General features: G+C 49.5%; 2 protein-coding genes across 3 annotated transcripts; one reads left to right on the plus strand and one right to left on the minus strand.

Moving 5' to 3' along the window:
• Window positions 1-93: 93 nt before the first annotated feature.
• On the minus strand, window positions 94-6,687 carry rnaset2l (ribonuclease T2, like). The gene is made up of 10 exons (XM_055028173.1): window positions 6,560-6,687; window positions 3,824-3,961; window positions 3,293-3,538; window positions 2,900-2,967; window positions 2,758-2,815; window positions 2,603-2,670; window positions 1,969-2,082; window positions 1,771-1,819; window positions 1,483-1,557; window positions 94-668 (listed from the first exon to the last, which is right to left on the minus strand). Exons 3-10 carry the CDS (start codon window positions 3,485-3,487, stop codon window positions 483-485), a joined length of 813 nt encoding a protein of 270 aa, XP_054884148.1. The 5' UTR covers window positions 3,488-3,538; window positions 3,824-3,961; window positions 6,560-6,687; the 3' UTR covers window positions 94-482.
• Window positions 4,854-9,284, plus strand: LOC129358920 (cytochrome c oxidase subunit 7A2, mitochondrial). 2 transcript variants are annotated; one of them, XM_055028178.1, is made up of 4 exons: window positions 4,854-4,989; window positions 6,605-6,730; window positions 7,599-7,683; window positions 9,011-9,284. In XM_055028178.1, exons 1-4 carry the CDS (start codon window positions 4,975-4,977, stop codon window positions 9,067-9,069), a joined length of 285 nt encoding a protein of 94 aa, XP_054884153.1. In that variant the 5' UTR covers window positions 4,854-4,974; the 3' UTR covers window positions 9,070-9,284. The 2 variants fall into 2 exon arrangements, with proteins under 2 accessions (XP_054884153.1, XP_054884154.1); XM_055028179.1 differs by having other exon boundaries at window positions 4,857-4,989; window positions 6,644-6,730.
• Window positions 9,285-12,815: the final 3,531 nt, after the last annotated feature.

Here is a 12,815-nt window from a genome sequence, read left to right on the forward strand (position 1 = left end):
CCGGACCGGACAGAATGGACCGGACCGGACAGACTGGACCAGACCGGACAGAATGGACCGGACCGGACAGACTGGACCGGACCGGACAGACTGAACCAGACCGGACAGACTGGACCGGACTGGACAGGACCGGACAGACTGGACCGGACCGGACAGACTGGACCGGACTGGACAGCACAAAGTGGCTGAGGCTGGCGCCCCCTACAGGGAGCCTGTTTGTTCCACATTTTCTCACCAGGAGGGAGAATCATCAGAATTTGGGGTTTATAGGTTTTGGATGTGAGCCGTCGGATCAGAACCGAAGCGTGTTCTGTGAGGTTCTGCCAGAACAAACTGGACCAGACTGTTGGAGCCTTTTATTGGATTTAACAGTTTGATCATGTTGATGCTGCTCAGAAAAACAAATATGGATCTGAGCGGTTCCGAGTCCGAACTGGAGAGACGGCAGAGTTCCAGAACATCTCGGGTCGGGTCGGGCCGGGTCAGCCACAAGGCCGCCACGGCTCCTGGTGGTTGATGGGGAAGTAGTAGAGCGGAGCGTCTGGAGGGCAGGGGTGGCCCGGAGAGGGCCCGGGTCCGGGGCCCGGCCCGCCGTCGCCATGGTGACCACAGCCAACAGTCAGGTTCCGGGTCAGCTGGACCTTCACCTGGAACAGAACCTGCCTGTCCTGCAGGACAAGAAGAGACATTCAGATTCTGTTCATCCACACTAAACCAGGGTGTCAAACTCCAGTCCTGGAGGGCCGCCACCTCCTGGAGGGCCGCCACCTCCTGGAGGGCCGCAGCCTCCTGGAGGGCCGCCACCTCCTGGAGGGCCGCAACCTCCTGGAGGGCCGCCACCCCCTGGAGGGCCGCCACCTCCTGGAGGGCCGCAGCCTCGTGGAGGGCCGCAGCCTCCTGGAGGGCCGCCACCTCCTGGAGGGCCGCAGCCTCCTGGAGGGCCGCAGCCTCCTGGAGGGCCGCAGCCTCCTGGAGGGCCGCAGCCTCCTGGAGGGCCGCAACCTCCTGGAGGGCCGCAGCCTCCTGGAGGGCCGCCACCTCCTGGAGGGCCGCAACCTCCTGGAGGGCCGCCACCCCCTGGAGGGCCGCAACCTCCTGGAGGGCCGCAGCCTCCTGGAGGGCCGCAGCCTCCTGGAGGGCCGCAGCCTCCTGGAGGGCCGCAGCCTCCTGGAGGGCCGCCACCTCCTGGAGGGCCGCCACCTCCTGGAGGGCCGCAGTTTTTTCATATTGATCGATGATCAATGCGATTCAGCGGCGGAGGGGAGGAGTGCTGCTCCTGCTGGTTGAGACAGCATCACTAAAAAACAAGTTTTTGATCATTTCTGCGGAAAATCAACAATAAACGCACAAATGTGCATGAAAAAATCCGAGGTTCTGCTGATTTTGTGTGAATTATTGAATTGTTTCCGACTGAATGAGAATCTTCTGATTGTGTTTGAATATTTGTGACGATTCAGCAGTTTTCCTCTGACACTGAATCACCTGCTGGTCTCTGATGCACTGGATCTCACTTCTGTCTCCGACCTGCGGCAGCAGGACCTGCTGCAGCTCTGCAACCTGGACCAGAGAGGGACAGTCAGAACCAGAACCAACACAAACCCAGAAAAACTACAGCTGCAGACAGTAGAAACCAAAACAAACAGCAGATTCATTCCAGACAGAGAAAATAAAACATTTCTGTCAAACGTTTTTCATCTTGGAGGCAAAACATAAAATCAGCCCCAAAGGAGAAAAACATTTAGATTTTAAAATGTTCTGAAATGGTTGGACCTTGTAGAGTCGATCACAGGACGGAGTGATTCCTGCTGCCGCCAGCATCCTGCAGCACCAAACACAGAGTCTACCGTCTCATTTCTAACTTCATCATTTCAGAGAAAATGTCAGAAACATTTATGAACGATCATATTTTATTGCTGAAATGAGTGAAATCTGCACGGTGGCCACTAGGGGCGCTGCAGCAGCCCTCACCTGTAGAGGTCAAACTGATGGCGAAGCTTCAGGCAGATCTGGAAATATTTCAGAGGAGAGTTGAATCCTTCAACACACGCAGCGCAAGAGCCGTGTTTCAGCCACTCCTCCTTCCTGCCACACAAATCAGATCACAGCCTTTAATGCCCGTGACGTTCACACAAAACGTTCCGCAGCAAAACAGGACTGATGGTGACATACTGAGAAAAACTGAGACGTTATTACATGACTTCACAGGAATTAGATACAAATATCAAACCTTGGATCAATACAAATGATGAAAATAACAGGAAATATTCACTAATATTTCATGAAACAAAGAGGAAAAACTTCATTTCAAGCGTAAAAACAAAAAAATGAGGCAAAACATAAAATCTGGTTTGTGCTGCGGTTATGAATGAAAATCTGTTTTTTTCAGGATCAGCATTTCGAAAATAAACTGAATTAAAATAAAATACATTTATTTCCTGTATTTACATCAGAAAGTCAAAATCTGAACAATAAACAATTAAAAATTTTAGAGGAATAATTAATGGGTAAAGCTCCTGACACGCCCTCTACAGGAAGAGAGAGGAACTACAGAAACTCCGCCTCCTTCAGACAGGAAGTGGAACTACAGAAATGTGCAGCGTACCAGAAACGGAAGCACGATTTGGTTTTCAGGAGCGAAGGCCAGAACTCCGTCAGCTCCTCCTCCACTTCCTGGAACATAAATCAGAGGTTTTACAGAAACATCGCCCTCTGCAGGAAGACGTTGTTTGGAGGAAATGGGTCCCATCTAGGAATCACCTGGAGGTCAGAGTGGAAGATGGGCCAGCAGGTGCAGCAGGACTGGGCGTGAAGAGGCCTGGAACAGAGCAAAAGGAGCATCAGCTTCGTTTTAAACCCATTCATTCATAAAGCAACAGACAGGAAATGAATCGGTTGGTACCAGAGGCCGTGGATGGTCCAGCTGCTGATGTTCTCAGGAATCATGCACTGAGTCTCTTTGTACAAAGACTGATGGAAACAAACAGAAATCTCATGTTCATGTCCTCATTTAAAACTGCCTGTAGTCAACCTTCTTGTCCCACATCAGTGTCTGACCTCACAGATGAAAGCTTTTCTCAGTAGAATTAATGTGACATAAATGGGAAATCGTTCTGACATTCTGAATGTTTCATCTTTTCTCAGCGAGAATCTGAACTCAGTCGCTAATTCATCCTCAGATCAGTTTGTTTTTCTTCCTTTGATTTGTCCTTCCTGCTTTCCTTCTTTATTTCTGATTATGTGTTTGGGAACCGAAATGACCTCAGATTACAGTGATGATGATGACGTCACGCACCTGGCAGAAGCCCCCCGGCCACTGCAGGGTGAACAGCATGCATCTCCAGCTGCAGTTGGGCTGCAGCGGTTCGGCGCCGCGGCGGCCATATTTGTAGTCCTCCCACAGTTCCTGTTGCGTCACGGAGCCGCGAGGCAGCAGCAGGAAGAGCGCCGGACTCACACTGACCAGCAGGGGCAGCACTGAGCGAGACATCTGGAAAAACTCAGCCGCAGCTTCAGGTTCCGGGTCTGAACAGGAGGGATCCTGTGGGGGGCGCCAGAGAGCCAGCAGCAGAAACAGGAGAACAAGTTTAGATTCGGTTGATTATCTGACAGGAAGTGAAAAGATTCTCCATTTTTAACGGTTTGATCCAAAGCAGATCATCTTGTTTCATTAAAATCTGCTTCATAAAATCGGCAGAAACAAACTTCTGGCTTAAATAAAACATTTTGAGTCCAAATCTGTTGGAATAAATGAAGACAAAAACTTCATGTTTCCTAGTTTCTCGACTGGATCTGGTAGAAAATGTGAAGAATCTGAAGAACTCACCGACCTGCGAATCCGTCGGCTGGAAATGAAGAAGTGAGACGATTCGGCTCAGCAGGGGGCCGAAGTCACAGACTATAAACACACTTTCCATTCACACTTCCCCCGAAACCAGAACCCACAGGCTGATCCGGGCCGGGCCTGCAGAACCATCAGAACCAACAGAACCATCAGAACCCACAGGCTGATCCGGGCCGGGCCTGCAGAACCAGCAGAACCAACAGGCTGATCCGGGCCGGGCCTGCAGAACCATCAGGACCAACAGAACCAACAGGCTGATCCGGGCCAGGCCTGCAGAACCAGCAGAACTATCAGAACCATCAGAACCATCAGAACCATCAGAACCAACAGAACCTGCTGTCAGAAGGTCCATGCTGTGTTTTCCTTCCCTGCAGACTAGCAGCAGCGACTCTTGTCTGGTGCTGCTGGTGGTTTTAATGGTTTTATGGATTTTAAATCTCGGAATCGGCTCCGGCTGATGTTGGGCTGACTGGACTCTAAACTTCACTGAGCTGCAGATGCAAAGCAATATTTACTGACTTTCTAAATATCTTGTCATTATTTTATTGTTTCTTGCATCATTTCCTTTTCTGTCTAAAGTTCATTCAAACAGCAGCTGGTCAAACCGATCAATAGAAACACACACTGATCATTCCAACCAGTAATCAAACCAACCAATCAGAGCAGCAGCAGACAAACGCTAACCGATCAGTCTGATCAATTTATCAATATTGAAACTTTCCTGAAGTAACGACTTCAATCATTAAACAGAGATTTAATGTGAAGGAAGCAAAGAGCTGGTGGGTCAAACAGAACCAGAACAGAACCAGAACAGAACCAGAACAGAACCAGAACCAGAACAGAACCAGAACCAGTTCTCTCTCTCTGTGGCAGCCATGTTGGTGTCAGCTGAGCTTCAGGCAGGGCAGTAAATATGTCCAGCAGGGACAGAGTGTGTGTGTGTGTGTGTGTGTGTGTGTGTGTGTGTGTGTGTGTGTGTGTGTGTGTGTGTGTGTGTGTGTGTGTGTGTGTGTGTCTCTCTCTCCCTCCTGCAGCTGATCGTAGTTTGGCAGTCGCTCAGAAACTGCCAGCCAGGAAGTGTGTGTGTGTGTGTGAGTGTGTGTCCTTGAAGGAAACGGAGGCAGCAGCTCGACATGAATCGCCTTCTGGTGAGCGCGGCTCTTCTTCTTCTTCTGTTTTTCTGTGTTGTGATCAGTTTGAGGTGAACTTTGACCCGCTGAAGGTCAGAGATATGATCCGACCCGGAGTGTCGGCTGCAGGTTCGACCTCAGACACACACCTGCTGCTCACCTGCTGGGCCGAGTGCAGCGCCGCACGTCCGCCATGACGGCAGCGACACACACACACACACACACACACACACAACACACACACACACACACACAGTCAGTCGGTCGGGGAAACATCCCTGCTGCCTTTTTCTGGGTTCCTGGGTTTTTTATTTTCTGCCTGATGATAAAATATTTCATGTTTATTTGTTCAAATTCATAAACATTTAAACGGCAGCAGGACGACTCCAGGAATTAGCCTGCCTCATTCGTCCTCCGTCTTTGTCACGATGTGGACGGAACCAGAACCGGTCCGGACTTCAGGGACCCATCACTTATGACCATGCACCCTGCTGCAGGTCAAAGGTCACGGAAAAGCTTACCAGCAGCTCTGCAGACCCCACACATGCTGGACATGACCTGCTTTAAGCTCCGCCTCCAGGGCGGCGCCACCCAGTCGGACCCGGCCCGCAGCATGACGCTGCAGCCTCAGTGATTTTTTTTCATGTCTGAATTTTTGTTCAGATTTTTCTGGAAAACTTGTTTTCTGATTTTTCTGCCCCGGTTCTGGTTCTGCAGCTCTGACCCGGTCCAGAACCTTCAGGTTAACATTTTGTCTCTGGATTGAAGTTCATCATAAATCCTTTGAAGTAAAAAGTTTAATCTGAAATCTTTGATTCAGATTTTTTGGAGAAAAAAAAGTAAATTTATTTCTAAAGATCTTTTTCTGAATTTCTCCACCTTAATGACCTTTAACCCCATCAGACCCAGTAGGTCTGGCTCTGGTTCTGGTCAGCTGATGACCTCCAGTTGAACTGTGTTCTGTTTTGTTTGTTTGGTCGAGTTCTGCTCTCTGATTGGTTCTGGCGTCGTATTACTGTGACAGGATTGGCTCTGGTGCAGGAAGTCCCGCCCCCAGCTGTCCAGTCTGACCTTCCTGTGCACAGAGAGACGTCCAGGTTCTTAAAGAGACAGTATAGGTTTTGCTCCAGCTTGGCCTAGTCAAAGCCTGGCTCTCTCTAGGATAGGACTTTGATTAGGCCACTGCAGCACCATTAGTTTGTTTATTTAACCCATTATGTTCAGTTCTAGAAAAGTTCATCCAGATTAGATCTGATCTGGAAATAATGTTTAAACAGGACATGAAGAAATGATCCAATAGAACCAGAACCAGAACCAGAACCAGAACTTGGATTACTCCAGATTAAATCATCTGGATTAAAACAAACGATTCAAAGGAGGAAAAATTAACAAAAAACAAAAAGAAAAATATCTTAATTTTCTAAAAACTAGAGACAGAAACCAGAAACCAATTGATCAGCATGTATTGATCGGCTCTGATTGGTCCTGGTTTTCCACTCTGCAGGTCACAGATCATAATTATTGATCAGCTATCAGAACCTGCAGAACACTTTGCATGCTTAGGAAAAGCTGATTAGTGCGGCTGAACCTGGAGTTTCTGGAGTTTTTCTGGTGTTTTCCTTCATGTCTTCAGAAGCTCAGCAGATTAAGCCCGGTCCGTTTCTGTGTCCAGAACGTTCCGGTGGCGGCCGTCCGGGCCTTCAGCAGCTCCAGCAGGAACCTGAAGAACAAAGTTCCTGAGGCGCAGAAACTCTTCCAGGTGAGAGTCCGGGCCGGACCCGAAGACCCGGCAACAGAACCTTCAGAACAGCACTTCCTGATCTGGATCGGTTTGACCGGATCGGGTCCAGAGAAACCAGCAGCGGTTCAGAATATTCCACCTGGAGTTTTTAATAAGCTCCAGTTTTTTACCGAAGAGGCTCCTAAACTACCAGTTACCCTGGTGATCAGGTGTAGTGGTTGCCATGGAGGTCACATGAAGGTTTTGCTGATGCAGCAACAAAAGTTCAGTCGATTATTGGGATCAATCACCACGAGTAACTCTGCAAAGTTCAAAAACAGTTTTATTGAGAAACGATCAGCAGAGAGTCCAACATCAGTCACTCAGATCCTTCCGGCGCCGTGACCTCAGTGACCTCAGTGACCTCAGTGACCTCAGTGACCTCAGTGACCTCAGTGACCTCCAGGAGGCGCTGTCGGGTCGACATGCAGTTTGATTCCTCTATATTATTATCATTAATGCGTTGATAGCACTAAATGAAATCTAAACTCTGAATTTTAAACTTTTGACCAATTGTGTCGCAGTCTGTCGTCCTCTCTGATTGGCTGAAGCTCGTCTCAGACAGGACGTCCTCTCTGATTGGCTGAAGCTCGTCTCAGACAGGAAGTCCTCTCTGATTGGCTGAAGCTCGTCTCAGACAGGACGTCCTCTCTGATTGGCTGAAGCTCGTCTCAGACAGGACGTCCTCTCTGATTGGCTGAAGCTCGTCTCAGACAGGACGTCCTCTCTGATTCTGTTCTGTAGCAAACTGAGGCGTAGGTTTGAATCCCTCAGCTAAAAACATGTCAGAAATGAAGCAACTTCCTCGAAGCGCCACCTGATGGCCCTGTGGTTTCCATGGTAACAGGAAGACAACGGGCTGCCGGTCCATATCAAGGGAGGAACCAGCGACGTTCTGCTGTACCGGGCCACCATGTTGCTGACTGTCACAGGTAAGAGGCGCTCGCTTCAACAGACTCAGCACAGATTTAGAAAATAAGATTCTATTCACCAAAAGTTAAACGTTAATAGTTGGAGGTGATGGTTTGGTTTTCTGATCAATCGATTCCTAAACTAATCATTGGCAGCAGAAGATGGAATGTGTTCATGAACACGAGCCGCATCTGGACCTTATCGGGTTTGACCAGAACCAGGCTGAAGGCCACCTGGTCGGGTCGGAGCGGCTCAGAAAGCTGCAGGCCTCCTGGCCAGCAGGGGTCACTGTCCAGCAGGGTCGCTGTCCTGCAGGGGTCGCTGTCCAGCAGGGGTCGCTGTCCAGCAGGGGTCGCTGTCCTCCAGCAGGGGTCGCTGTCCAGCAGGGGTCGCTGTCCAGCAGGGGTCGCTGTCCAGCAGGGGTCACTGTCCAGCAGGGGTCGCTGTCCTCCAGCAGGGTCGCTGTCCAGCAGGGGTCGCTGTCCAGCAGGGGTCGCTGTCCTGCAGAGTCGCTGTCCTCCAGCAGGGGTCGCTGTCCTGCAGAGTCGCTGTCCAGCAGGGTCGCTGTCCTGCAGGGGTCGCTGTCCTGCAGGGTCGCTGTCCTGCAGGGTCGCTGTCCTGCAGGGTCGCTGTCCAGCAAGGGTCGCTGTCCTGCAGGGGTCGCTGTCCAGCAGGGGTCGCTGTCCAGCAGGGTCGCTGTTCAGCAGGGGTCGCTGTCCTGCAGGGTCGCTGTCCAGCAGGGTCGCTGTCCTGCAGGGTCGCTGTCCTGCAGGGGTCGCTGTCCTGCAGGGTCGCTGTCCAGCAGGGGTCGCTGTCCAGCAGGGTCGCTGTCCAGCAGGGTCGCTGTTCAGCAGGGGTCGCTGTCCAGCAAGGGTCGCTGTCCAGCAGGGGTCGCTGTCCTGCAGGGTCGCTGTCCAGCAGGGGTCGCTGTCCTGCAGGGGTCGCTGTCCTCCAGCAGGGGTCGCTGTCCTGCAGCAAGGGTCGCTGTCCTGCAGGGGTCGCTGTACTGCAGGGGTCGCTGTACTGCAGGGGTCGCTGTCCAGCAGGGGTCGCTGTCCTCCAGCAGGGGTCGCTGTCCAGCAGGGGTCGCTGTCCAGCAGGGGTCGCTGTCCTCCAGCAGGGGTCGCTGTCCTCCAGCAGGGGTCGCTGTCCTCCAGCAGGGGTCGCTGTCCTGCTATGACAACCACCTGCTGCAGATCTCCAATAATTTAAAGAGAAAGAAAGATGGAGACTCATATTTAAAGTCTTGTTTTCTCCATGTTTCTAATTTTATTTATGTCGGTTTTAAACTCGCCGAGGATCAGGAAGCAGCCAGATTCTTCTTCTACTCATGTCTGGTCTCTGCAGGAACCTGCTACGCCCTCTACTGGCTGCTGGTTGCCTCCATGCCAAGGAAGAAGGAATGAGATGATGAGCATCGCAGCAACGCAGCAACGCAGCAATGATACACTGAAGCCAGCCTTCCTCTCTGATGCTGAAACATTTAACCAACCAGAGGAAAAACTCAAATTTCAAACTCCTACAAATTTATTAAGGTTCTTTGCTCTAAAAGCCTCAGAAACCCTTAACATGGTCGACTAACATCAAAGATATGTCAGTCGTTAATAAAAGTGAGAAATGATGTAAAAGTTGTTTCTTTACATATTTTGTAGCATTAGCCCAGAAGCTAAGGCTGTAAACGTTTGGAGACCTTTAAAGCATCAGAAATGGACTTTGTTCCAAAAGGGTCATGTGACAGGAAGTCCAGTTAGGATTATAAACTTCCTGTAAAAGGAAGGACTCTTCCTGTTAGTGTCGAGTTTTTGCTCTCCACTGTGGCCACATGCATGCTGGGTCTGCATGTGGCAGACACAGCTGCTGCCCCCTGCTGGTCAGGAGGAGTGAATGCAGAAAGTCAAAAACTGCAAACCGTAGAAAGTTTAATATGTATAATTATTTGATCTATAATTCATTAACAGATGGAATCTGTTCATAACAAACTCAAAGGATTTCTTTCTGAAGTTCCTTTGCTGCTGTTTGAATGAACTGACTTGGAGAATCACAACCAGATGCAGCTCAGTGTGAACACAGCATGCTGGAAGCTGAATCTATTGTTGAAGGTCTTTGTAGCAGATTTTGGTTTGCGTCACATCTTTAGATGATAGTCACCCTGAATGAAACTTTCCAACTTTTTATTCATTTCTACATCCTGACCATAAATCATCTTTCTCCCTAAATGCTCATTTTCTTTTCCATTACATTTTAAATCAGTTTCTGGTCAAACAACAGAGTCAATGTTGGTTAATGACAGACAGTAGAATATCATAAGAACAAAAATAAAAGGATAAAAAGTGAGTTGTTGCTCAGAGCCGGTTTATAAAATCCAGTGCAGCATCCGGCCTCAAACTTTCTTGTTCCTGAAATTTTACACTTTGTAGAAAACTCAGAGTCTCACATCAGAGGAAATTTGATACAATCTGGGGATTTTTGAAAAAGATGCAGTTCTAGTTCTTTTGCTTAAAGAACAACTTGCAGCTGCAGTCCAGGGGAAATTCAACCTGCTGACGGGGTTTCCTCGGCCAGAGAGCAGGGGTCTGAGCTCCTCATTGGCTCAAATTTCAGCATCATTTCCTCCAGCTCATCTCTGAGCCGCACCCTGACAGCTGTTCATCACTCTGCCCACTTCCTGTTCTCTGCTGCTGGCCACGCCCCCCTGCGTTTCCTGCACCAGCCGCCGCCCACCCTGATGGACTCCAGGAGGCGGGTTCTGGAGTCCTGATGGACTCCCAGGGGACGGGTTCTGGAGCAGCAGCTGCCTGCTCCACATGAGGTCAGAGAGGATTGATGATCTTAATGTTGTTGATCAGATCGACAGGCAGCATGAACAATAATTGTGTGATGCCTTGAACCCAGGGGCCACAGTGGGTCCCTGAGGGCCGCCATCCTGCATGTTTTAGTCTCTACCTGGTTTAACGCACCTGGATCCAATGATGGATCGTTAGAGGCCTAAGAAGAACATGGACCTGCTGAAAAGGTTGTTGGTACCACCAGGGAGAGAACAGAAACATGCAGGATGCAACCGGCCCTCCAGGACTACTTTGGCGACCCCTGGTGTCAAGGGTCAGGGTCAGGGTGAGGTGTAACGTTTCAGCGTCTCGGACTGCATTGACCATCAGCTTCCGGACCAGGTGAAGCCAGAAGTCTGGATCTTCATGATGGTGCTGAGCCAGACTGCGGTCTGAAGGAACCGGATCAGGATCCGGTCCGGGTTACTAATGTAATCCTGCTTCTGGGCCTGTTTTCACAAGTCTGCAGAACTGAGTCCAAATACAGACGGAACAGTTGCGTTGAGTGTTTGAAGGGCTCCCCCTAGTGGTGACTCAATCACAGGCTGCATGACTGAAGCTTCTTCCTCTGAACTGATTCTGCTTCAGTAAAACCAAGCAGAACATGAACTGCCACCAGGTGTGTGCGTTTACAACCACCAGCAGGGGGAGCTGCTTCCCCCTTCATGCATGACCCCAAAGTGATAAAGACAAGTCAACACAATGATGACTGTTACACTTACAAGCTTCAGATAACACTTTTCCAGCTTGTTATATATATATATTTCAGATTCTTTGCTTGATTGCGTCGTCTCCCCACCACAATATTCCTGACTCGGCGTAAACCGCAGTGACGTTCAATCCACTGGATATTAAAAAGCATCAACTGGCTGTTAATGATTTGAACATCGTGCAGCTACTACAGAGTGACTGTCCAAACATAAAGAAAGGTCCAGACGGCGTCTGTCCCCGTCAGGCCAGACTTGGTGGAGACGTGTCCACACCTGTCCACAGGAAGTTACGTCCATGAAATGATTTCTGCCATGGAGTCACTTTCCCCCCTCTGGTCCTGAAACAACCAGGCTTCTTCTCAAAATGAGTGCAGTTTTCCTTCATCCTGTCCACCTCTGATGGGAAACATCATGGAGCTTTTTGGACCAGGATCCTGTTCAGAACCCTGCAGAACTGAGTCCAGCAGGATCCTGTTAGCTGAAAGGCAAAGTCCAGATTGTCATGTCGCCTGAATTTGTTTGGATGCAGATAAATGAGTCAATGAATCAGGAGGTTTTGCTCCCGTTTTGGCTCAGATGTTTTAAAACTGAGGACACTCCAACAGGTCCAACACAGAGGACGGGCCCAGAGGTCATGACATCCCTCAGTTTGGGGTCATGACCTCAGCAAGAGGCTTCTGCTGGGCTTTGTGTTTCAGAGCCGATTTCTCTGCTTGTATTCCCACTTAGTCTGGAGGCAGAACTGATGGAGCGCCACCTTGTGGTGAGTTGAGCTCTGGTTCATCATGTCTGCATCCTGCAGCTTTTAGATGCATCTCGTCTCCAACACGCCTGGATCAAGTAGTCTGCTGGTTACCAGCTTGTTGCAGAGCTGAGTGAATGCTGGGAATGCAGACGTGTTGGAGCAGAGCTGCATCTAAACGTTTTCCCTGGAGGACTGGAGTTGGTGACTCCTGCAGCTTGGAGAGCTGAAGAGAAGAAGACCTTCCTCTCATCTGAATGAATAACTTGATTGTATTCTGATGTGTTGGGGAAGAGTCGCTAAAATAAAGCTTTCAGTTTCTCCAGTTGTTCATTGTCGCACTGGGCTTCAGGAGATGTTGGACCAGAGCAGCTTTCGGTCATTTCCTACCACTTCGTCTCACTGCTCAGCAGAACTGAGGGAAGATATCTGCACATGTTGGAACCAAACAGAAGGAAACCGTCACATGTAAAGTTCAGCAAACAAAATTGAATGTAAGAAAAAGTGTAGAATGAAAAAAGGTGAGAATAGAAGAAGAAATTGTGAAGTGCACAATTCAGAGACTGAGATCCAGACAAAAGTTAGGGAGCAAAAACAATCTTTAATACGTCTGCAGACGGAGAGCAAGAAATCCACTGCATTAGGCACAAATTAGGATCCGCTCTGAGGAACCCAGAGCTGCATAGTTACTTTATTCATCTCTCTTTACTACCGAGGCGGAGACTCAATCTTCGAAGACCAAACAAAAGAAACAATACGAAACCTTGTATGCTCATTCACTGTAATGTTTACGGGAGGTGAAAACTAAACACTCTGTCTCCATGCAAGGAAGGCCACGGGAAAAACAGCCAGTTCCCAAATAACTGTCTGGGGAA

This window comes from Poeciliopsis prolifica, unplaced genomic scaffold (assembly GCF_027474105.1).
Source record: "Poeciliopsis prolifica strain line A6 unplaced genomic scaffold, Auburn_PproV2 SCAFFOLD004, whole genome shotgun sequence".
Taxonomy (NCBI): Eukaryota; Metazoa; Chordata; class Actinopteri; order Cyprinodontiformes; family Poeciliidae; genus Poeciliopsis; species Poeciliopsis prolifica.